The sequence below is a fragment of the Pseudophryne corroboree genome, chromosome 3 (assembly GCF_028390025.1).
Source record: "Pseudophryne corroboree isolate aPseCor3 chromosome 3, aPseCor3.hap2, whole genome shotgun sequence".
Lineage (NCBI taxonomy): Eukaryota > Metazoa > Chordata > Amphibia > Anura > Myobatrachidae > Pseudophryne > Pseudophryne corroboree.
In genome coordinates, this window is record NC_086446.1 from 309027937 (window position 1) to 309053112 (window position 25176).

At 47.0% G+C, this 25176-nt stretch overlaps 1 protein-coding gene across 2 annotated transcripts in view; it reads left to right on the top strand.

The window, feature by feature from the left end:
• Positions 1 to 4640: 4640 nt before the first annotated feature.
• CNP (2',3'-cyclic nucleotide 3' phosphodiesterase) overlaps positions 4641 to 25176 on the top strand; it is a 30595-nt gene continuing 10059 nt past the window's right edge. The window contains exons 1-3 of one of the 2 annotated variants that reach the window (XM_063959403.1): positions 4641 to 4819; positions 7202 to 7874; positions 10977 to 11107. In XM_063959403.1, coding sequence (XP_063815473.1) covers positions 4712 to 4819; positions 7202 to 7874; positions 10977 to 11107 — 912 coding nt within the window. In that variant the 5' untranslated portion in view covers positions 4641 to 4711. Of the gene's footprint in view, positions 4820 to 6614; positions 6677 to 7201; positions 7875 to 10976; positions 11108 to 25176 lie in introns of those variants that run through there. The other variant, XM_063959404.1, reaches the window with a different exon arrangement.

A 25176-nucleotide genomic window follows, 5' to 3' on the forward strand; every position in this document is an offset into this window, starting at 1 on the left:
GCCAGCAGTGTTTTGTTTACCACAGACTGGTGGATGCTATATGGATTCTTTTCATATTTTTTTTTCCCCACAGATAAACAGTTGGCCACTGTTTATCTGCCACGAGGGATTCTTGGGTGGGGATCCGGTCCCACCTTCAGTGGTAGGCGCCCGGATCTCTGGTTGCAGAGACTGCCATCCCGGGGTCACTCACGCGGGCAGACGGGGGACAGCAGCGCCGAAGGATGTGTCACAGCCGCCGCTCACAGCAGCATCCACCCGGCTCCAGCAAGCGAGATTTGGGAGCAGAGACAGGGGAGAGCCACAGGCAGACGGGGGAGAGCAGCGCTACAGCAGCGTAGCCGGAGGATGTGTCACAGCCGCCGCTCACAGCAGCGTCCACCCGGCTCCAGCACGCTTCTGTAACCGCTGCTCTCCCCCGTCTGCCCGCGGCTCTCCCTTGTCTCTGCTCCCGCATCTCAATTCGACTTTTTTAAAAGTTGAATTGAGATTGCATTGAATAGCCAAGGTCGGATCCATTTCGACACATGAATGTCGGAATGGATCCGACTTCAATTGAATATACCCCTAAGTCAGCAAGCGGCATTAGCAGCACTAGGACTAATCAGTCAAAATATCATATTTCATGGACATTTTGGATTTCCAGATTATGTTATGAGAGTGTCACTGAAGTGTTTGGGAAATTAGACGCTTCGTTAGTAATATTGGAGGACATAGTCTGCCAGAGGTTCTGCACCTAGCTTGCGCTGGTGTAGGTTTTGATGACTGCGTTGTAAGACACACCAAGTGGTTCTATAATGTCTATAGCAGCTCAAAGTGGACTTGCATATTCAGACACATAGCTGTACACCAGGGAACGGCTCATACCAATATTAACATAAAGTCGTACACATGGACGTGCCTGAGTCCAACTCAGAATCAGGCCCAATTTGTCGGTTATATATATTTTTTAATGGTGCTAAAATGTATAAAGCAAATTGAGAGGACTTTCTGTATATTATTTTCTGGGGCTATACACAGAAAACCTTTATTTGGGGGGGGGGGGGAGGGCGGGCTGTGGTTTTTATTGAGGGGGTTGGCAATAAACAAAAAAAGGGCCCACAAACAGTGTATAAAACTCTGCATGCAGCCCACTCAGTTTGCTTCCACGCCGCCGCCCCCCCTCCCACAAAAAAAACAACAACAACAAAAACAAAATCAAAACAGTATTTTCTATACACATCAGTTTTATATATCCAGCACTTAAGCGTTCTGTAGGGTACTAAGGTCCAGGCAGCCATGCATTGCCAGTGGTGGCAATTAAGCCACAGTATGTCATGGGGAGATAGAGATTAGCCGCAGTCACAGGCAGGGCGCATATCCCGAGACTCATTCATTTTATATGTAGCAAGACTTTGCGGTACATCCCACCACTTACCACATTGATACTAATTGCATAAGTACTTACATATGCAGTTAGTATCACAAAGGACAGCTCTCCAGATAAGAACTGTCTTTTACGAAGCTGCACTTCCAGGTTTCGGCCACGGAATTCGTTCTGCACACGTTGAGAGGGCTGTGGCGGCTGCAGGGAATGCAGGGAGGCATCCGATTGGATCGCTCTACAGCACAGATGTGAGGTACTGCCAGCTTTTGCTGGCATTATCCTCCGCACTGAACCCCCAGCGTACGAGGCTTAATACATATTGGAAATGTGTCCAAAGCCCGAAAATGGGCTTTTGGTCGCATTTTCCCATTAGGACATCTTGCATATATATATTTTTATCTTTTCAATGCCTGCATACCAGTGTGAATGATCAGAAAGCAGGATCAACACTGTGCCGCTCAGCAGCAGCAGCCAGGACTGAGCTGACACCTCTCTGAAGGATCAGTCACTCACCGAGGACCCGGCCTTCATGTACAGCAGCTCCGCTCACTGACGCGACCAATGATACACTTGCATCAAACAAGAGTGGCTGCAGCTCCTGGACGCTGACTGGTAATAGGCCGGTACTTCATGCGTCGCCGAGACACTGTGACTGCAGCCATTACAGATGCCGGTATTTGATCCCCTGACGGCTGCGGGAGGGTGGGGATCAGGTCACTGCATGCAGGAGGGGGCGGGGCTTCACACGGACACTGTCAGGCTGCTATAGCAGGAAAAAAACATTTTCCTGGCTGCAGCAGTATAGGAGACACTGTGGGCCTATTTTGATGGACGGCCTGGAGCTGCAGCTCCACCCGCCCCATTGTTAATCCGGCTCTGGCGCCAGCTGAGGAGGGGGCGCCGCCCGGCAGTGCCACCCTCAGCCAATGGTGGACTCACTTAGTAGTGGCATCGCCTAGGTTGGAGGATCGCACAGTAGGCAGGACCAGTCGCCGGTGGTCTGCACTGCAATGAAGAAGTTAAAATAAACTACAGCTCCCAGCAGCCCTTGCTGTCGGGAGCTCCTGGCTGCAAGGGTTGCTGGGAGCTGTAGCTTATTTTCACTTTCTTCACAGAGTGTGGTACGGTGCCGAAGTGTGGTATTCCGCCTACTGTGCGATCCTCCAGCCCAGGCGATGCCCAGCTCATCGAGGGGGGAGACTATGTGCTGGGAGCGGAGATGAATATATGCAGGGAGGGGGGAGACTGTGCTGGGAGCGGAGAGGACTATGTGCAGGAAGGGGGGAGACTATGTGCTGGGAGCGGAGATGACTATGTGCAGGGAGACTATGTGCTGGGAGCGGAGATGACTATGTGCAGGAAGGGGGGAGACTATGTGCTGGGAGCGGAGATGACTATGTGCAGGAAGGGGGGAGACTATGTGCTGGGAGCGGAGATGACTATGTGCAGGGAGGGGGAGACTATGTGCTGGGAGCGGAGATGACTGTGCAGGAAGGGGGGAGACTATGTGCTGGGAGCGGAGATGACTATGTGCAGGAAGGGGGGAGACTATGTGCTGGGAGCGGAGATGACTATGTGCAGGGAGGGAGAAGACTATGTGCTGGGAGCGGAGATGACTATGTGCAGGGAGGGGGAGACTATGTGCTGGGAGTGGAGATGACTATGTGCAGGAAGGGGGGAGACTATGTGCTGGAAGCGGAGATGACTATATGCAGGGAGGGGGGAGACTATGTGCTGGGAGCGGAGATGACTATGTGCAGGAAGGGGGGAGACTATGTGCTGGGAGGGGGGTGGGGACTACTATGTGATGGGAGGCGGATGGGGACTATGACTGTGTGCTGGTGGCTATGGCTATGTTCTGGGGGGAGACTATGGCTATGTCCTGGGAGGGGTACGGAGACTACGGCTATGTGCTGGGAGGGGGATGGGGACTACGACTATGTGTTTGGAGGGGTATGGGGACTACGCTATGTGCTGGGATGGGGTGGGGACTATGGCTATGTGCTTGGAGAGAGTGGGGAGTATGGCTATGTGCTGGGAGGAGGATGGGGACTATTTCTATGTGATGGGAGGGGGATAGGGACGATGGCTATGTGCTGGGAGGGTCTATGGCTATGTCCTGGGAGGGGAGATGGAGACTATGGCTATGTGCTGGGAGGGGGATGGGGACTACTTATAAGTGCTGGGAGGGGGATGTAGACTACAGCTATGTGCTGGGAGTGGGATGGGGACTACGGCTATCTGTTGGGGACAGGAGGTTATCTACTCACTGGCCAGGATGGCACTCACCAGGTGCATTGGTCGAAGAGGGGGCGCTGCCTGGTGGTGCCACCCTTGGCCAGGGGGTGGAATCACTTAGTAGTGGCAGTGCCTGGGCTGGTGGTTCGCACAGCAGCCAGGAGCTGGCGCCGGTGTTTGGCACCGCAATGCACCACAGTGAAGAAACTCAAAATAAACTACTAGAATGCTTTTCTTAATATATCACTACGTCACCACTACTAGGTAGTGCGCATAGATACCTTTTCACTGCCATTAATATTTGATTATAACCCCTGGCCGCGGGTGGCATCGCTGGGTGGTGCCCCTCCATGGCTGCGCCAGGCACTGCTGATTTCTCCACAGTGTGACAAGGATTACTGCATGGGCATGATGTGTAAGGGGCACTAGTGTGTGACATAATGTGTATAAGGGGTTACTACTGTGTAACGTAATTTGAAGTGGGAGTAATATTGTGCAATCTTGTCCCTTTCCAACAACATCATGCCCCTTTTTGCACATGTGCCTTCCCTATTTCGAATATGGGTGGGGGGGCAGTCCCTTACTTTGCCAGGGGCACCAGGACTCCTAGATACACCTCTGCTCTCCAGCCTCAAACCCCCATGATTCTGCAGCTCCAGTCCAGTGGTGTCTCTCCATCCCCCTTCTGTCTCTCCAGCCCCCAGTAACTCTCCAGCTCCAGCCAGCCCCCTTCTGGCTGGAGTTGGAGGGGGCAGCTTTCTCTTCTATAAATAGGGAGAAGAGAAAAACTAACTTTGATACAGCTAAAATGCTGCCGGGAAAAAAAAAATTTTTTTATGTTTAGTACATAGCGCTCGAAATCCAGAAGTCTATAGAACGATTTGCTTTTCAGGAATCAGAAAGAGCTGTCAATGATATATACACTGTAATTCTATAGACGATGCCCTAGTCTCTTATTGTGTACTACTACTATAAAGAAATCATTGTGTAACTGGTACAATACATGAATACATCTCCAGTATGTGGTATTTGGCGAGAAGGCGGCAGCTAGAAGAGGCGTGTACAGGAGAAGGGAAGGCTGGGGGCGCGGCTGCAGCAGGAACACAAATGTGTGTCAGGGCCTCCAGCGTCTTGCGACTGCACAATAGTCTTTCTCACTCTCTGTACCCCACACTCCAGCTCCACAGCAGGCACAGCTCACTCCTCTCTTACCAGGTAAGAGCTCCCCAGAGGAGAGACACCATCTTTACCCTTTGTATGCATTGTTGTCAGTCTGCGGGACGGCGATTGTGCTCTGCTGCCTCGCCTGTCGGGTACTGCTGAAGTCAGAGACGTAGGAAGCAATGAGTGTTCTCAGTTCTGTGTTCGGGTGGAGGTTACAGGTGTCCTGATCTCTGTGGGTTAGGAGGGTAGAGGCACGTGTGTTGGTTGTTCTGTGTATTAGGAAGCAGTGCAGGCTGTGATGCCTGTGTATTAGATGGAGATGCAATGTACATGTCCTGATCTTTGCGTGTTAGGAGCAAGTGACAGGTATGTGTCCTTTTGTGTAGGCACTGAGAAGATGCAGCAGGTAAATGAAGAAGCTGTTTTGTGGTACATATATAGGTTCATATCTACTGTTGGCAACCATGATAGTATAACGAGTAATTGGAAGAGCTGATAAAACGGGTCCTGTTGTCAGTTAGCAGAGGCTGAACTCTGGGAGGCAATGGAGTCATCTGCCGCCGGGCTCCTGCTCTGAAGGGGGGCACCTCTCCTCCCATTCTCTGACACCATTGAATTAAGTTAATTGATAGCTGCCGCTATCTTTTCACTATATGAAGATACTTCTCTGACAATTACACATAACTTCATATAGTTAGAATTCTCATGCTTCCTCTACAGGAGCAAATAGCACCATCAGTAAAGTGTCTGCTGTCAGTATAAGAGGTCATGGGGTTCTAATCCTGGGTATGACTACTAAGAAATGTGTGATTTAAAATAAAAAACAATGAAATGTATATTTACAGTATATACATGTTTTTTTACATACATACATACATACATACATACATACATACATACATACATACATATATCTATCTAAATATATGGGGGGGGGGAGGGGCAACTGGGATGAACTTGCCTCCAGGCAACTGGGTCAAACTTACGCCACTGTCTGTTAGGATGAGGTGACAGGAACCTGTCTGATGTCTGTGTATAAGGGTGACAGGTACGAGTCCTGATGTCTGTGTATAAGGAGGTGACAGGTACGTGTCCTCATGTCTGTGTATAAGGAGGAGGAGGAGGTGACGGATATGTGTTCTAGGAGCAGATGTACTAAGGGGTGTATTTACTAAGCCTTGGATGGAGATAAAGTACCAGCAAATCCGCTTCTAACTGCCATGTCACAGGCTTGTTTTGAAAAATGACAGAAGCTGATTTGCTGGTACTTTTATCTCCATCCAAGGCTTAGTAAATACACCCCTTAGTCTTGGAAAATGATGAAGTGGAGAGAGAGAGAAATTACCAACCATTCGTCTCCTAACTCATTTATCAAACACTATAACAAGGCATCGAGGTGCTGATTTGCTGGTATTTTATCTCTCTCCACTTTATCACTCTCCAAGGCTTAGTGCATCTGTCCCTTAATATTTGTGTGTAAGGAAGAGGTGAGAAGTATAGATATTTTAAATAACCTATTTCAGTGCGTGCGCGTGTGTGTGTGTGTGCGTGTGTGTGTGTGTGTGTGTGTGTGTTTTTTTGCTTTTTTTTTCTATTCCGATAATTAAGTAATTTGTTCCACAGAAAAGTGTCCTGGTGTAATTAGAATTTTGGGAAATATCTCATGATGGACTCTGGTTCCTTACACCGTTACTCTATGGTGGAAGGCAAAATGTTAATTTCCCTGACAATCGCCGGCCTGTTGTGTAGAGTGGAGATGTCAGTGGGAAGCAGTGAATGGTATTGACTGTTATGTTCTCACCAGTTACTCTTTTGTTTTGTCATTTAGGGGGGCTGATAGTCGGCTCATCAGACTGAACAATGAACACTTTCGCAAACAGAACTGATAACATTCCTCTGCTGTCAAGTGTACAGAACTTAATACTCTGTGTATACAAAGTGTAACAAAAACATGCAACTATTTGCATTGCATATATACTATCTTAAGTCTGTATTTTGGTGAAAAGTCTAAAGTTATGTGAAATTTTCATAAAATGTTAATAATTTTGTGGTGGGATAAACAAGTTTCCCAAATTTGATTCTTTTGAGTACAGTCTTAGACATGAGTCCTCACAAGATAAGATTCTGAAGTTTATGGGGTCAATCCAATTACCTAAGAAGGGGGCGAGTTGCTGTTGCAGCGGTGTGTAAATGCCGGCAATGGCACTGTAATTTGCCTCCCCCCTCATGCCCCGATCTCACCCAGGACTCTCAGATTTTTGTACGCAGCCCTTTGGTGCTGAGAACAAAAATTTGTGAGTTCGGCAGTACCATAACTGCGGCATATAGCCGCACTTACTTACACCGCGATGAACTCGCTGGTAATTGGATTGACCGCTATGTGTAATTAACTGACATTTGAATTGATAACAACTCATCTCTTGGTTTCTTTAGGTTGGGTCCATTCTCAAGAGATCTAAAGCAGATACAGTCAAGGCTTTTCATCACAAGATGTCATCACAAGCCTCAAAAGATCACCAAGAGGGACAGAAGCCACCACTGATAGTGGATGACCACACTGTGGCTACTGTTAGAGAATCCAATATCTTAGTTCTCTTGAGGGGTCTTCCTGGCAGTGGAAAATCCACCCTGGCAAAAGATATTGAAAAAAAATACAAGGACTCCTCTCGTCTAATTTCTGCTGACAAGCATGAGATCAAGCCCGTGGTGAGGAGCTCTAGTGAAGATTACTGTAAACTGAATGATGAGCTAACAACTTGCTTTGAAAGACGTGAGGCCAGTCTGGTCATCCTTGATGATACACACCATGACCGTGAAAGGCTTGATGAATTGTTTGAATTGGCCAACAAGTACCAATTCACTGTAGTTGTCATAGAACCAAAGACATCATGGAAATTGGACTGTGCCCAGCTGAAAGACCGGAACCACTGGAAGTTATCTCTTGAGGAGCTTAAGAATCTGAGCCCTACACTGGAGAAGGACCTCCTTCCTCTGTACTTTGGATGGTTCCTGGCAAAGAGAGATGAGGATTCTTTAAGAAAGACCAGCCGTGAATTTCTGGAGCAGCTACAAAACCTAAAGGCTTTTAAGAAGCGTTTACAAACATGTAGGTGTTACCCATGGTTATGTTGTTAGCATGTTTTAAGGGAATCTATTAAAGATTACCAATTTGTCATATGTAACAGGAGTTTCCATCTATAATTATTTTAAGACACACAGTGGTATGTTTACTAAAGCTTCTAAAAATGAAAAGTGATGATTCTGTCCATAGCAGCCAATCGGATTCTGTCTATTATTTCTCTATTGCATCCTAGAAAATGATAGACTGTATCTGATTTATTCGCTATGGGCAACATCACCGCTTTTCATTTTTAGAAGCTTTAGTAAATTTATTCCACAGGGTGAGATGTATCAAGCCTTACAGAGAGCTAAAGTACCAACAAATCAGCTTCTGTCATTTTTCTAGCACAGCCTGTAAAATGACAACTGGAAGATGATTGGTTGGTACTTTCTCTCTCCAAGGCTTGATACATCTCCCCTATAGTCAGAAGAACTAACAATACAAAAGGCTGCATTCTCGTTTGTGTTCCAAACTTTTAAAACATTTTTCTGTTGTCCTAATATATGTTCTGGAGTTGCTCTTTTGTAACCATGTATACCAAATGCTCATAAGTGGCAATAAAATATAATTGCAGTCAAATATCTAGTCTATTTATCAAAAACATTTTTGTAAATGTAGCTGCTTTTAACAGATCATAATGTTTCTCTTTATTAAACTCATCAGTTAAAAAAAACCTTTATATTTGTAAAACAAAATATATATAATAGGTGTGTGTGTCTTATACTAAAATTGTTGTAATGTTAAAGAACTCATTTTTATTACAATTCACCAAAAAAAAAAAAAAAAACAGTTCTGGCAGATATTAGCCCATGCCTTTTTGCTATAAGTAATTTTTTGAACTTCTTAGCAAGGCACCCACCGATAGTACACTGAAGGGTATGGTAATACCATATAAAAACTTCACAATTCTGTGTTATCGTTACACTATTGGTCAACACATTATTTTGTTTGCAGAATCCTTCGTATGATGTCTTCTGTTTTGGAATCATTTTTGTTATATGTTTTAGAACGCATTTTCATGAATCGCACCTTCTAATTGTGTTGTCTGTGAAGAGACCAATTACACACATAGCAACAGTCCAAATATGGGGATTATAAACAACAAACCCAATTTCAATATTTTATTATTCACTTTAATTAACAATTGTTAATTATTATACTGCTTTTAATGTAACCTAGTAAAACCCCTTTCAATCTGCATTTCATGACACTGGTAAGAATCTGTACAAGGGAGAGTCCATATACTTATCATTTCCAGTGCTTCTACCTTCTTTCTCATTCCGCCAAACCTCCAAGCAATAAGAGCATACCCTCCTGCAATTTCCATTATGTACATTGTGTATTATTTGCCTCCCTATCAGTGAATTACTTTTTAGTCATCTGTCTGTATTATCAGACAGAGCAGATATCTTCATAGCTATGTTATAGGTAACTGCTCTAACAATTGGACACAATATTGTGCATATTGGCCCTCATTCCGAGTTGTTCGCTCGCTAGCTGCTTTTAGCAGCATTGCACACGCTAAGCCGCCGCCCTCTGGGAGTGTATCTTAGCATAGCAGAATTGCGAACGAAAGATTAGCAGATTTGCGAATAGAAATTTCTTTGCAGTTTCTGAGTAGCTCGGGACTTACTCTGCCATTGCGATCAGTTCAGTCAGTTTCGTTCCTGGTTTGACGTCACAAACACTCCCAGCGTTCGCCCAGACACTCCCCCGTTTCTTCAGACACTCCCGCGTTTTTCCCAGAAACGCCAGCGTTTTTTTTCACACTCCCATAAAACGGCCAGTTTCCGCCCATAAACACCCACTTCCTGTCAATCACAGTACGATCACCAGAACGATGAAAAATCCTCGTTATGCCGTGCGTAAAATACCTAACTAAGCGCATGCGCTCTGCGAACCTTGCGCATGCGCAGTAAGCGACTAATCGCAATATAGCGAAACTCTGCAACGAGCGAACAACTCGGAATGAGGGCCATTGCGCAGCTTTGTGTTGAATCGAAAAGCATCAAAATGAAACTATATGATATAGAGACCCTGTCGCAGATGTACTAAGCATTATACCCCTTTCAGACATAACTACCCAGCTTCAACCCGGCTCTGACCCTGGGATACAGAGCACCGGTTGAATCTGGGATTACTCCTTTCACACATGGGTGACAACCCGGTTATTCCCAGATCATCACCCTTCACACTGGACCAGGGTCTTCCCGGCATACAGTGGGCCCTTGGAGATGAAAACCCAGATAGCAAGCATGTTCGTGAACCTGTTTTTTGTTTTGTGGGTTTTTTTTTTTTTTTGCATGCACCCGGTTCCGTCCTATCTCTGAAAGGGTCTACCCTGGTTGACACTCCCAGGTCCATGACCCTGCTCGCTATCGGGGGGTTTTCCCAGGACCTGCAACCCAGCTAGATGACCCGGCTTAGGTCTGAAAGCTGTGACCCAGGTCACGCCTAAAAGAAATTGATTGGCCGGGGACAGTAGCGCTTGGAGAGGACATCATCTCCAAGTGTCCACTGAATGGCTGAAGACCCGGGGAGGGGGTGTCTGCGTACAACAATCTATTGACTCCCTTGCAAAGAACACAAGTGTGTGTAAATAGGGCAGACCTTACCCAGTAGACACTGCTGCACTGTGCTATACATCAGACACAAGTGGGAACAGATTCATTTTGGTCTAAAGGTGTCATCCCATTACTTATTTACATGATTTTATTAGACTAAAAAAAAACAAAAAAGTAAACGCATTAATTTTATCACCTGTAGATAAGAGAACGGAGACCAATACATACAATGACGTTACATGTGAAAGGAAAAGGTTTCTCTGATTTAGCTGGGAGGCCTGGATATCCCAAGCAAGGCCGAATGTTCTTCTTTGTGTTTGGTTTAGTATAAATCAGTCCTTTTCCTTAAGGAAACTGTGAATTTAAGTGTAATTGAACTGTACATCATGCTTGTATTTGTTGTGCTTTCATTTGTTTGTAATTTGTATTTTTTCTTAACTTTGTTATGCAACAGAAGAAACCCATCTAAACAAAATATTTCATCCTAGTATACAAATTCTAATTATTTCTTACTTTCTTTCAGTTGGTTGTGAAGACAAACATAAGTTGGATCTCTTGAAGTATTTTACCAAAACACCAAATATCCTACACTGCACGGCCAAGTATTGTGATTATGGAAAGGCTGTGGGATCAGAAGAATATGCACACCAAGAGGTGAGGGGATATTCAAGGTCAAAACAAACAAACAATGCTATAAACTAAAGGCAGTGTGTGACATTAAGACCTATATACACACCCAAAATACCTTAGTTGTGTTACTGTTTTTTAGTGAATTGATTTGGCTAGCCAACCTTTAGGGTTGGCACAGCAATATACACTGCTCAAAAAAATAAAGGGAACACTAAAATAACACATCCTAGATCTGAATGAATGAAATATTCTTATTAAATACTTTGTTCTTTACATAGTTGAATGTGCTGACAACAAAATCACACACAAATTATCAATGGAAATCCAATTAATTATCCCATGGAGGTCTGGATTTGGAGTCACCCTCAAAATTAAAGTGGAAAAACACACTACAGGCTGATCCAACTTTGATGTAATGTCCTTAAAACAAGTAAAAATGAGGCTCAGTAGTGTGTGTGGCCTCCACGTGCCTGTATGACCTCCCTACAACCCACACAAGTGGCTCAGGTAGTGCAGCTCATCCAGGATGGCACATCAATGCGAGCTGTGGCAAGAAGGTTTGCTGTGTCTGTCAGCGTAGTGTCCAGAGCATGGAGGCGCTACCAGGAGACAGGCCAGTACATCAGGAGACGTGGAGGAGGCCGTAGGATGGCAACAACCCAGCAGCAGGACCGCTACCTCCGCCTTTGTGCAAGGATGAACAGGAGGAGCACTGCCAGAGCCCTGCAAAATGACCTCCAGCAAGCCACAAATGTGCATGTGTCTACTCAAACGATCAGAAACAGACTCCATGAGGGTGGTATGAGGGCCCGACGTCCACAGGTGGGGGTTGTGCTTACAGCCCAACACCGTGCAGGACGTTTGGCATTTGCCAGAGAACACCAAGATTGGCAAATTCGCCACTGGCGCCCTGTGCTCTTCACAGATGAAAGCAGGTTCTCACTGAGCACATGTGACAGACGTGACAGAGTCTGGAGACGCCAAGGAGAACATTCTGCTGCCTGCAACATCCTCCAGCATGACCGGTTTGGCAGTGGGTCAGTAATGGTGTGGGGTGGCATTTCTTTGGGGGGCAGCACAGCCCTCCATGTGCCTGCCAGAGGTAGCCTGACTGCCATTAGGTACCGAGATGAGATCCTCAGACCTCTTGTGAGACCATATGCTGGTGCGGTTGGCCCTGGGTTCCTTCTAATGCAAGACAATGCTAGACCTCATGTGGCTGGAGTGTGTCAGCAGTTCCTGCAAGACGAAGGCATTGATGCTATGGACTGGCCCGCCCGTTCCCCAGACCTGAATCCAATTGAGCACATCTGGGACATCATTTCTCGCTCCATCCACCAACGCCACGTTGCACCACAGACTGTCCAGGAGTTGGCGGATGCTTTAGACCAGGTCTGGGAGGAGATCCCTCAGGAGACCATCCGCCACCTCATCAGGAGCATGCCCAGGCATTGTAGGGAGATCATACAGGCACGTGGAGGCCACACACACTACTGAGCCTCATTTTGACTTGTTTTAAGGACATTACATCAAAGTTGGATCAGCCTGTAGTGTGTTTTTCCACTTTAATCTTGAGGGTGACTCCAAATCCAGACCTCCATGGGTTAATAAATTTGATTTCCATTGATAATTTTTGTGTGATTTTGTTGTCAGCACATTCAACTATGTAAAGAACAAAGTATTTAATAAGAATATTTCATTCATTCAGATCTAGGATGTGTTATTTTAGTGTTCCCTTTATTTTTTTGAGCAGTGTATATTTTAGTAAGCGAATAAAAATGTTGGCGCTTCATGGTTAAATAAACCATATAGTATTACACTCCCCTCCACCCCAGATCACATTAATCATTTTCATAAAGAGGTTCTCAAGTTCCTTACATGAGTGCTGCATGAAAAAGGGCCTACTCCAGGTCCATCTTGTGTTTAAATAAACTTTTACATCTATATTTTAATAGCAGAAGGACGACTTGTATTAGAAACTTAGGGGGTAATTCAGATCTGTTCGATGGGCAGCGTTTTTTTGCATCCCTGCGATCAGGTAGTTGCCGCCTACAGGGGGAGGGTATCGTGTGCAGGTGTGCGTTCGCATTTGTAGCAGAGCTGCACAAACTTGAGTTTGTGCAGTCTCTGCTCAGCCCAGGACTTACTCAGCCGCTGCGATGATCGGGGCCGGTGCTGACGTCAGAAACCCTCCCTCCAAATGCCTGGTCCCTTCTGCGTTTTCCCAGACACTCCTCTAAAATGGTCAGTTGCCACCCACAAACGGCTTCTTTCTGACAGTCACCTTGCGATCGCCCGTGCAATTGTTTTTTTTGCACCATCCCGTCGCTATGCACTGATGCCCGGTGCAGTTATCTGATGCGCATGCGCAGTACAGACCTGATCGCCCGCTGTGCGAAAATGCACAGCAGCGATCAGGTCTGAATTACCACCTTAGTTCTATTATGCTGTTGTCTGAGCAGGGCACATCATATACCCAATTAAAGCTCTTGGTCCGTAGCTTTGCAGATACATATTGTCATTGTAATTGGTTGCTTAGTTTTGGAGTTATGTGCCAAAACGTCCACCTGCCATTTACAATGCATCATCATTGTGATCTGGAAATGTGACAGTTGGTGAACAGTTCCTGTGACAGTTATTTGCAGCCACCCACTAAGCCGGGATTTTTCTCAATTTGATTCCTAAGTAGGTGAAAAGAGGTAAAATGTTCCTCCCAGCAAACCTTTACCTGGTTGAAACTGGGCACATCAGCTACTTTGATTTATCAGTTATTTATATAGTGCATTCATATTCCGCAGCACTTTACAAAGAATATTTACCATCCATATTAGTCCTGCCCCAGTGGAGCTAACTATCTGTATTTTATGTCACATGTACTTACACTAGTGTCCCTTTTCTATAATGTGCTGTGCTGTTATTCCCTGTGTCGTATAGCGCACTAGAAACAATTTTATTTCACAAAAGATCCAGTGAGGTGAGGCAGAGCCTATCCTGCAGAGTTTTTACTATAAAAAAAAATAATAATATGAAAAATACAAAGAATATGTTAGAAATATCTTCTTTGTATTATTCTAATAATTTTTGAGGTCAAAACTCTGGCGTATACTGGAATATGGCAGGTGAGGTAGTGCCTCCCCCGCCTACCTTATCTGCATATCTCTGATCAACACTCGCCAAGTTTCCAGCAGTATATACAGACGTGTCCACATACATCTATGCTTCGTGCGCTACAAGTCGCATTACACATAACGCGTGAACGCTGGATGATTCTGTAGCGCCAATCATCTTTTTTTTTTTTGCAACTTTTTCAATTAAAATGCGTCTTATTGGCATTGCTATGCGACACACTCACTTTGCATTTTGTTGATACAAATATACTATTAACGTTTCTATTTTCAAAAGGATTCTTACTTTGCAGCATTTTTCCAACACCTGCCTAAAACTCTATATTTTATGTATGTAATGTATATACATGTATAGCATTACATATATATGTAATGTTATCCTGAAAGTTTTATATTATATAATATAGCATTTTCTCTTACGTCCTAGAGGATGCTGGGGACTCCAAAAGGACCATGGGGTATAGATGGGATCCACAGGAGCTTGGGCACACTAAAAAGACTTTGACTGGGTGTGAACTGGCTCCTCCCTCTATACCCCTCCCCCAGACCTCAGTTAGACTTTGTGCCCAGGAGTGACTGGACACACACTAGGGGAGCTCTAATGAGTTTCTCTGGAAAAAGACTTTTGTTAGGTTTTTTATTTTCAGGGAGACCTGCTGGCTACAGGCTCCCTGCATCGAGGGACTGAGGGGAGAGAAGTCAGACCTACTTCTGCTTAGTTAAGGGCTCTGCTTCTTAGGCTACTGGACACCATTAGCTTCAGAGGGTTCGATCACTTGGTTAGCCTAGCTGCTTGTTCCCGGAGCCGCGCCGTCACCCCCCTCACAGAAGCCAGAAGCCGCGTGAGTATTAGAAGAACCAAAGACTTCAGACGGCAGAAGACTTCAGTAACGGAGGTACAGCGCAGCGGTAGCGCTGCGCTCCATGCTCCCACACATACCACTAACGGCACTCACAGGGTGCAGGGCGCTGGGGGGGGGGTGCCCTGGGCAGCAGTTACTGAGGTATTTTAAACTGGTAAAAGCCATATTCGGTGCCCGGGCACCGTATATCAGACCCCCGCCAGTATAAAAAATTCAGGCGGGACTGAAGCGTGCCAGGAAGGGGCGGGGCTTAGCCGCACAGCTCACCAGCGCCATTTTCTTCTCTCCACAGCCGCTGCAGAGAATGCTGGCCCGGACCTCCAAGCTCCTCACACGTAAAAGGGAGCAAAACGGGGTGGGGGGGACACAAATATTTTGGTGCTTTTATTACTATTAGTACAGCGCTGCTGACATATATTGTTGTGGTGTAATATATGGGCACTGGGGTGTGAGCTGGCATACTTCCTCTGTGTTTCTCTCTCTGGGCTTCCCTGTAGGCTGTCCCCTTTATTGGCCAGTGTGTGTGTTGGGTGTCGGTACTTCGTATCGGCATGTCTGAGGCTGAGTGTTCCTCCCCGGAGGAAGTTACTGGGGGCGCAGAAAAGGAGCTGGAAATGGCTCAGTCGACTACTGATTGGGTTGCTTTGAGTACACTTAATGCTAATGTTGCTTTGTTGTCTAAGAGGTTGGATAAATCTGATTCTCAGACACAGACATGGAGAAAATCCATGGAGGATGCTTTGGCTCAGGTGCAGACCCCCTCAGGGTCACAAAAACGTTAATTTACCCAGATGGTAGATACAGATGCCGACACGGACTCGGATTCCGATGTCGATTTTAATGAGGCTACTTTACACACAAGAGTAGTTAAGAGTATTCAGTACATGATTGTGGCTATTAAAGATGTTTTACATATTTCTGACGAACCTGCGGTTCAGGAAACAAGGATTTGCCTATTTAAATGGAAAAAAACTGAGGTGAAGTTTCCCCCTTCTCATGAAATTAATGCTCTTTGTGAAAAAGCTTGGGAGTCGCCGGACAAGAGGTGGCAGATTCCCAAGCGAATTTTTATGGCGTATCCTTTCCCCTCTGATGACAGGGAAAAATGGGAGTCATCTCCGAATGTCGACAAAGCTCTATCCTGTTTGTCTAAGAAGGTGGCGCTTCCGTCCCCTGACACGGCTGCTCTCAAGGATCCGGCGGATCGCAAGCTGGAAACGTCTTTGAAGGCCATTTTCGTTAATACGGGTGCATTGCTCAGACCTGCTGTGGCGTCGGTATGGGTAAGTAGTGCTATTGCTAAATGGGCTGATAATTTAGCTTCTGATATGGATACCCTTGATAAAGATAATATTCTTTTGACTCTTAGTTATATCAAGGACGCTGCAGATTACTTAAAGGATGCGGCGAGGGATGTTGGCCTCTTGGGATCAAGAGCCAATGCCATGGCGGTCTCGGCCAGGAGGGCGCTGTGGATCCATCAATGGAATGCTGATGCCGACTCCAAGAAAAATATGGAAGCTCTCCCCTTCAAAGGTAGTGTCTTGTTTGGTGACGGCCTGGCTGACCTGGTGTCTACCGCTACTGCGGGTAAGTCATCTTTTCTTCCTTATGTTCCCACACAACAGAAAAAGGCACCCCATCAACAGATGCAGTCCTTTCGACCTAATAAATACAAACGAGGTAAAGGCTCGTCCTTCCTCGCTTCAAAGGGTAGAGGAAGGGGAAAAAAGTCACCTGCAGGATCAGGCACCCAGGACCAAAAGTTCTCCCCCGCCTCTACCAAGTCCACCGCATGACGCTGGGGCTCCCCTGCGGGAGTCCGTGCCGGTGGGGGGCCGTCTCCGGATCTTCAGTCAGGTCTGGGTTCAATCAGCCCTGGATCCTTGGGTCTTAGACATAGTGTCTCAAGGGTACAAGCTGGAGTTTCAGGAGATGCCCCCTCGCCGCTTTTTCATATCGGCCTTGCCAGTGTCTCTTCAGGAAAGAGAAGTAGTAAATGCTGCGATACAAAAGTTGTGTCAACAGAGGGTCATTGTTCCCGTCCCCCTGTCCCAACGGGGGGAAGGGTTCTATTCGAGCCTCTTTGTCGTACCGAAGCCGGACGGTTCGGTCAGACCGATTCTGAACCTAAAATCCCTCAATCCATACTTGAAAACTTTCAAGTTCAAGATGGAATCTCTTCGAGCTGTGATCTCCAGACTAGAAGGGGGGATTTTATGGCGTCAGTCGACATAAAGGATGCCTACTTACACATCCCGATATATCCTCCGCATCGGGCCTTCATGAGATTTGCGGTGCAGGATTGTCATTACCAATTTCAGGCGTTGCCGTTTGGGCTTTCCACGGCCCCGAGGGTTTTCACCAAGGTCATGGCAGAATTATGCTTCTCCTTCGCAAGCAAGGGGTTACAATTATCCCGTACTTGGACGATCTCCTGATAAAGGCGAGGTCCAAGGAACAGTTGTTAAGAAATGTGGATCTATCCCTGTCGGTTCTACGACAACACGGTTGGGTTCTAAATTTCCCAAAGTCTCAGTTGATCCCGGCCACTCGGCTGCCCTTTCTGGGCATGATTCTAGACACGGAGCTACAGAGAGTGTTTCTTCCGGAGGACAAAGCTCTGGAAATCCAGACAATGGTCAGGGAGCTTCAGAGGCCGACAAGTGTGTCAATTCATCAATGCACTCGGGTTCTAGGGAAGATGGTGATGGCTTACGAAGCCATTCCGTTTGGCAGGTTTCATGCCCGGGTGTTTCAGTGGGATCTACTGAACAAATGGTCCGGGTCTCACCTGCACATGCACCGGAAAATAAGTCTATCTTCCAGGGTCAGGATTTCTCTCCTGTGGTGGCTGCAAGGTTCTCACCTTCTAGAGGGACGCCGATTCGGAATCCAGGACTGGGTCCTGCTGACAACAGATGCAAGTCTCCGAGGCTGGGGCGCAGTCATTCAAGGAAGAAATTTCCAGGGAAAATGGTCAAACCAGGAATCTTGTCTCCACATAAATGTTCTCGAGTTAAGAGACATTTACAACGGCCTGCAGCAAGCCAAGAACCTTCTTCAGGGTCTTCCTGTCCTGATCCAGTCGGACAACCATAACGGCGGTGGCGTATGTAAACCGCCAAGGCGGAACAAGGAGAAGGGCGGCAATTGCGGAGGCCACAAGAATCCTTTGCTGGGCGGAACAGCACGTGAGCGCTCTGTCAGCAGTCTTCCTCCCGGGCGTGGACAACTGGGAAGCAGACTTCCTCAGCAGACACGATCTCCATCCGGGAGAGTGGGCTCTTCATCAAGAGGTATTTGCAGAAGTGACAAGGCGTTGGGGAATTCCTCTGATAGACATGATGGCGTCTCGCCTCAACAAGAAGCTTCCAAGGTATTGTTCCAGGTCACGGGACCCCCAAGCCATTGCAGTGGATGCCCTGGTGACTCCGTGGGTGTTTCAGTCGGTGTATGTGTTCCCTCCGCTTCCTCTCATTCCAAAGGTGCTGAGGATCATACGACGAACAAGGGTTCAGGCGATACTCGTAGTTCCAGATTGGCCACGCAGGGCCTGGTATCCGGATCTTCAGGAATTGCTTGTAGAAGATACTTGGCCGCTTCCTCTAAGAGAGGACCTGTTACTGCAGGGGCCCTGCGTGTTTCCAGACTTACCGCGGCTGCGTTTGACGGCGTGGAAGTTGAGCGCCAAATCTTAGCTCGGAAAGGTATTCCCAGGGAGGTCATCCCCACTCTTCTTAAAGCTAGGAAGGAGGTTACGGCGAAACATTATCACCGGATTTGGAGAAAGTATGTGTCGTGGTGTGAAACCAAAGCAGCTCCTGCGGAGGAGTTTCACTTGGGTCGGTTTCTCCATTTTTTGCAGGCAGGCGTCGATGCAGGCCTGAAATTGGGTTCCATCAAGGTGCAGATTTCGGCTTTATCTATTTTCTTTCGAAAGGAATTGGTCGTCCTTCCAGAGGTTCAGACATTCGTGAAGGGAGTGCTGCATATCCATCCTCCATTTGTGCCACCCGTCGCGCCGTGGGATCTTGTAGTGGTGTTGCGATTTCGTATGTCTCACTGGTTAGAACTTTTGCGTAAGGTTCAGTTGAAGTTTCTCACTTGGAAAGTGGTCATGCTTTCGGCTCTGGCGTCTGCCAGACAAGTATCTGAGTTGGCGGCTTTATCTCACAAGAGCCCATATTTGATCTTTCATTCGGATAGAGCGGAATTGAGGACTCGTCAACAATTTCTGCCGAAGGTGGTTTCTTCGTTTCACATAAACCAACCTATTGTGGTTCCTGTGGCTACAGATACTGTAGCGGTCCCTAAATCTCTTGACGTTGTAAGAGCTTTGAAAATTTATGTCGCTAGAACGGCTTTTACTAGGAAGACAGAGGCTCTATTTGTCCTGTATGCTTCCAACAAGATTGGAAATCCTGCTTCTAAGCAAACTATTGCACGCTGGATTTGTAATACGATTCAGCAAACTTATTCTTCGGCTGGGCTACCGTTGCTGAAGTCGGTAAAGGCCCATTCTACCAGGAAGGTGGGCTCCTCTTGGGCGGCTGCCCGAGGGGTCTCGGCACTTCAACTTTGCCGAGCAGCTACGTGGTCGGGTAAACACTTTTTGCTAAGTTCTACAAGTTTGATACCCTGGCTGAGGAGGACCTCATGTTTGCTCAATCGGTGCTGCAGAGTCGTCCGCACTCTCCCGCCCGGTCTGGAGCTTTGGTATAGACCCCATGGTCCTTTTGGAGTCCCCAGCATCCTCTAGGACGTAAGAGAAAATAGGATTTTAATACTACCGGTAAATCCTTTTCTCCTAGTCCGTAGAGGATGCTGGGCACCCATCCCAGTGCGGACTGTTACTTGCAGTTGTATACTGGTTATTTTTGGTTACAGATGGGTTGTGTATTAGTTATATTCAGCTTGTTGCTGTTGTTAGTTCATACTGTTATCTGGTTTCCTGCTACTCCGGTTGTACGGTATGTTTGTGGTGTGGGCTGGTAGGTTTTCTCGCCCTTAGTTTAACAAAAATCCTTTCCTCGAAATGTCCGTCTCTCCTGGGCACAGTTCCTATGACTGAGGTCTGGGGGAGGGGCATAGAGGGAGGAGCCAGTTCACACCCAGTCAAAGTCTTTTTAGTGTGCCCAAGCTCCTGCGGATCCCGTCTATACCCCACGGTCCTTTTGGAGTCCCTAGCATCCTCTACGGACTAGGAGAAAAGGATTTACCGGTAGGTATTAAAATCCTATTTTTTTTCCTATGAAAAAGTGCTGGTACTCACATAGTGTTACAAGTTGATACAAGATGGGTGCAGGTGCCGTTTTGGAAGTGTGTTCAAAACCCTATACGGGTTTAGCCACTTTACACAATATGTAATGGTAATCCTGTTTCTAGAACCAGTGATAGAAATTAAACATACAAGGTGCCAGTATGTATATAAAATAATTTCTTATACAGGCTTTCAAATTGCACAGTCATAATACAGTCAACCAAGTGCCCAATTACATTCCAGGGCCAGGACAATGCAGTGCTTCCTAAAGTCCTGAGTGTGCTTGCAGCACTCAGGCCCTGGCCTCAATTCCAGCCAATGTGCTATGCGTATAGTTTTTATGTTCACACGTGTTTTCTACCCCAGCCTAAAGACCTATTAGTAGGTTCATTATTTTCCCATGTGTGTTGTGTACACCCAGTTAAGGGAAGTTAGATTGTAAGCTCCAGTGGCGCAAGGACTAATATACAAACTGCTGCCTCCTATGCCAGTCCTGTATAAATGAGGGTATCCGGTTTCTAGGTCGACAAGACTTAGATCGACAGTGTCTAGGTCGACAGGGTCTCTAGGTCGACATGAGAGTTAAACATTTTTTTTAAGTTTTTTTTTTTTTTTTTTTTTTTTTTTAACTTTTTCATACTTTCTCTAACGTCCTAGAGGATACTGGGGTCCATTTAGTACCACGGGGTATATACAGGTCCACTAGGAGCTATGCGCACTTTAAGAATTTGATCGTGTGCGCTGTCTCCACCCTCTATACCCCTCCTACCAGACTCTGTTTAGAAAATGTGCCCAGAGGAGCCGGTCACGCTGAAGGAAGCTCCTGAAGAGTTTTCTGCATCTATTTTAGGTTTGTTGTTTTCAAACAGGTCTGGATGGCACCAGCCTGCCTGCTTCGTGGGACTTAGGGGGGAAAACGGCCCAACCTCTTGAAGGGTTAATGGACAGGACACTAGCTTCTGAGGGAACTATTCGCAAGCCCCACCATGGCGAGCGTACATTCCCGCAGCACGCCGCCACCCCTAACAGAAGACTGGTGAGTACTGAGCCGGCGTCCCGGCTAGTGGGGCACCATCCATTATGGCGGCGTGAGGGTACGGAGAAGCACGGATTCTAAACGGGGCGGAATGCTTCTCCGGACACCGTATATACAACTGCGTCCCAGTACACTTTACACAGTACCCATACTGGCAAAAACAGCCTTAAAACGTTTCTCTCCATTTCTCTGTCATCCATCTGGGGGACGCTGCGCCGTTACTTGTGGGGTTAGAGGTGTGTGGTAGTGGAGTTTGGCACAGAATCTATCAAAAAAACCTGCCTCCTCCCCCCTCTAACCCCTCCCATCTCCTTCCTGCTCAGCCATCAAGTCAGTTTTAGTTTTGTGCCTGTGGAGTACAGACAGTGTTTTTCTTTCTCCTTAGATTTTCTTTTTCTTTTTCTGAGTTTATTCTCAAGAGTACCTAGTCCCTGTTTACAGGTGACAGGTACTACTGGAGTGGGTTTAGTATCCCACTCTGAGCTGCCGCTGGAGGCCACCACACTTGGGTCACTGGGGCCTTTTCTTCACTTCAGGATGCGGCAGGAATAAGGTACAGGACAGCCACAATCTGTCACTGACAGCATTGGGCTGTCCCCTCTATTATTGCTCTGTTTGTTATATATGTGTCGTCCCCCTCGCCTGCCAGCCGCCCGCCCGCATCGAACACATCCTCCCTCCCCCCGCAGTGAGGGTGAGTGATCGGGTTGTGGGGACTTGTTGTAACTAGGTCCGGGAGAGTGTTATACACTCCCTGGGACCAACACAAAGCTGCTGCGATAGCCGTTGTGTGTAGCGGCGCGCGGAAGCCCGAACTTCCGGTTTCGGCAATACAGTGAACAGCCGCACGTCAGACTTGCAGGGACGGCTTCCCGCTCTGCTCTACCCGCGCGCGCTGTGCTGCAGCTTCCTGAAAGGCTTCGGGACGCCATCTTCTCCGGCTGCATACTGGGGGACGCTGTGCTACTCAAGCACACAGGAATACACTATCTTCCAGGGGAAGCTTTTTCATTACAGTCACACATCTAACTGCAAGTATATTGTGGACTAGCCCTAGTGGGGGATAGCAGTCAGCATTCTTGGGGGCACTAAAATCGAGAGTTAACTGCTAGGTCACTTGTCTAGGGTTTTATAGTACAGGTTTACTGCTCTTAAATATTAAACTTAATTAGAATAAAGGATTGCCAGTAAACCGGACAAGGCTACAAAGGGCAAAACGACCTCAGTAGTGTATTTTTCCTGTTCACAGTGTGGCTCAAAGCTGGCTAAGGGTAGTGCTGACGCAGGTACCCTCTGTACTTCGTGCTCTGGTGCGTCAGTGGCGGATCAGCAGGGAGGTTCCACAGATCAGTCTATGCCCCCATGGGTCAAGAACATGGTGGATGCCATTTCAGATTTGCGTCAGTCTAGGTCGGAGGCTCAGATTTAGGTGGAGCCCCTGTGGGCCCAAAATATGGGCAAGTGTCTTACTGATTTAACTCATTCTTTAAATAAGTTTGTAAACTCTGCCAGCAGTTCCGCTGCTACTAAACGACCACAACCGTTATCCGCTATAACGTTTCCAGGAGAGCAGTTGGATTCACTAACATCTCCATTGGAGGAAGGGGAGGTAGATCCTGAATGGGACGAAGTTTTGGCTTGGGAAGACGATGAGCTATCTACTAGCTCAGGTGTTAGATTGCTAATAGAAGCCATTCGTCAGACTCTTAATATTCAGGATGCGGCAGTGGCGGAGACTTCCTCTGACTTTTTCAAACAACAGAAGAGACAGGTTACTGCCTTCCCTTCTTACTCTCACTTTGCGGATATTTTAAAAGAACCCTGGCTTAAGCCGGATTCTCGTTTCCAGGTTCCTAAGAAATTAAAATTTCTATATCCTTTTACAGAGGAAGATCCAAAATTTTGGGAGACAGCCCCAAAGGTAGACGCTCCTATTTCACATTTGTCAAAAGCTACGGTTATTCCTTCTGTACAGTCCGTGACTTTAAAAGACCCTACAGATAGGAAGATAGAAGCATTCCTAAAATCTATGTTTTCTTTATCAGGTGTCTCTCTCCGTCCAGTTCTGGCGGGAGCCTGGGTCCTTAAGGCCGTGGATGAATGGCTAGCACAGGTCGTATCTGGAATGCAGTCGGACGATCCGTCGGAAGCCATTCAATTAGGAGAACAGATTTCGGAGGCTCTTACTTATGTGGGTGAGGCCTTGTTAGATTCTGTTGCACTACAGTCCCGTGTTTCTGTCTTGACAGTGTCAGCAAGACGGTCTCTTTGGCTTAGGGTTTGGAATGCTGATTCGGACTCAAAGCAGACCTTGACGGCAGTTCCCTTTTGAAGGGGAGTTTCTTTTTGGATCGGAGTTAAAGAAGATTATTTCAGATACTACTGGAGGAAAGAGCCCCTTTCTTCCATCTGCTCCTCACAAACCGAAACCTACGAGGTTTCGGTCCTTTCGTACGCAGGGCAGAGGTAGTTTCCAATCCTTTCGTGCTTTCTCCAGATTTCCACGAAGAGGGTCATTCAGAGGTAGAGGATTTCAGGCTACTCGCAGACCGGCCAGTAAGCCTGCCGACAAGCATGACGCTTCAGCTCTTCCGGGGGGATCGATGAAGGTTGGGGCTCGGTTACTTCAGTTCAGGGAAGTGTGGCTCCTTTCGAAACCAGATCGGTGGGTAATGGGGGTCATATCCAGAGGATATATGTTGGATCTCAAAGAGACAGTCCCATTCCGGCTATTCGTCACACCTCTCCCAGACGATCCCTCCAGATGTCAAGCTCTTCTTCAGGCAACAGCAACCCTCTTACAAAATGGAGTAATCTTTCCGGTTCCCTCTCCTCAGAGGGGTCGGGGTTTTTACTCTGGTCTTTTTCTCGTGGACAAACCGGATGGTTCGTTCCGACCCATTCTGAATCTAAAAGCCCTCAACCCGTATCTCTCAACCCAAAAATTCAAGCTGGAATCCATTCGCTCAATTATCGCCGCCATGGAGCCAGGGGAATATTTGGCTTCAATAGACATAAAAGACGCCTACTTACATGTCCCGATTTGGATAGGACATCAATCTTTTCTGAGATTTGCAGTCGGTCCGTGGCATTTTCAGTTTCAGGCTCTTCCCTTTGGTCTATCCACGGCTCCTCGGGTTTTTACAAAAGTCATGGGTCATGTCGTCGCGGTTCTCCGTTGTCAGGGGGTCAACATCACTCCATACTTGGACGACCTGTTGGTCAAGGCCCCGTCAGCGGAGATTCTCGCTCAGAACCTGCGTCTAACGATAGAGACTCTGCAGTCATTCGGGTGGATAATCAACTTTCCAAAGTCGTCTTTACTCTCTTCCCAGAAAATGATTTTTCTGGGACTTTTATTCGACACCAACAGCCAGAAGGTGTTTCTTCCTACGGACAAGATTCAGGATCTGCAGTCCAGAATCCGGACCCTGTTACACTTACCGGTAGTGTCGGTCCTCAGATGCATGCAGGTGTTAGGCAAGATGGTGTCCTCCTTCGAGGCAGTCCCATGTGCCAGATTTCATGCCCGACCTCTTCAGGCTCAGATTCTCAGCTGTTGGACTCGGACGGATCCACGTCTCGAATTGCAGTTGATCCGCTTGTCAGTAAAGACTCGTCAGTCACTTCACTGGTGGCTTCACAGTCACAATTTGAGAACAGGAGCGCCGTTCACGGTTTGGTCTTGGATGATGGTCACCACGGACGCAAGCCTCAGCGGTTGGGGAGCAGTGTTCCAAACTCATCACTTCCAGGGGCGCTGGAACAGTCAGGAGTCAAAATTACAGATCAACATTCTGAAATTG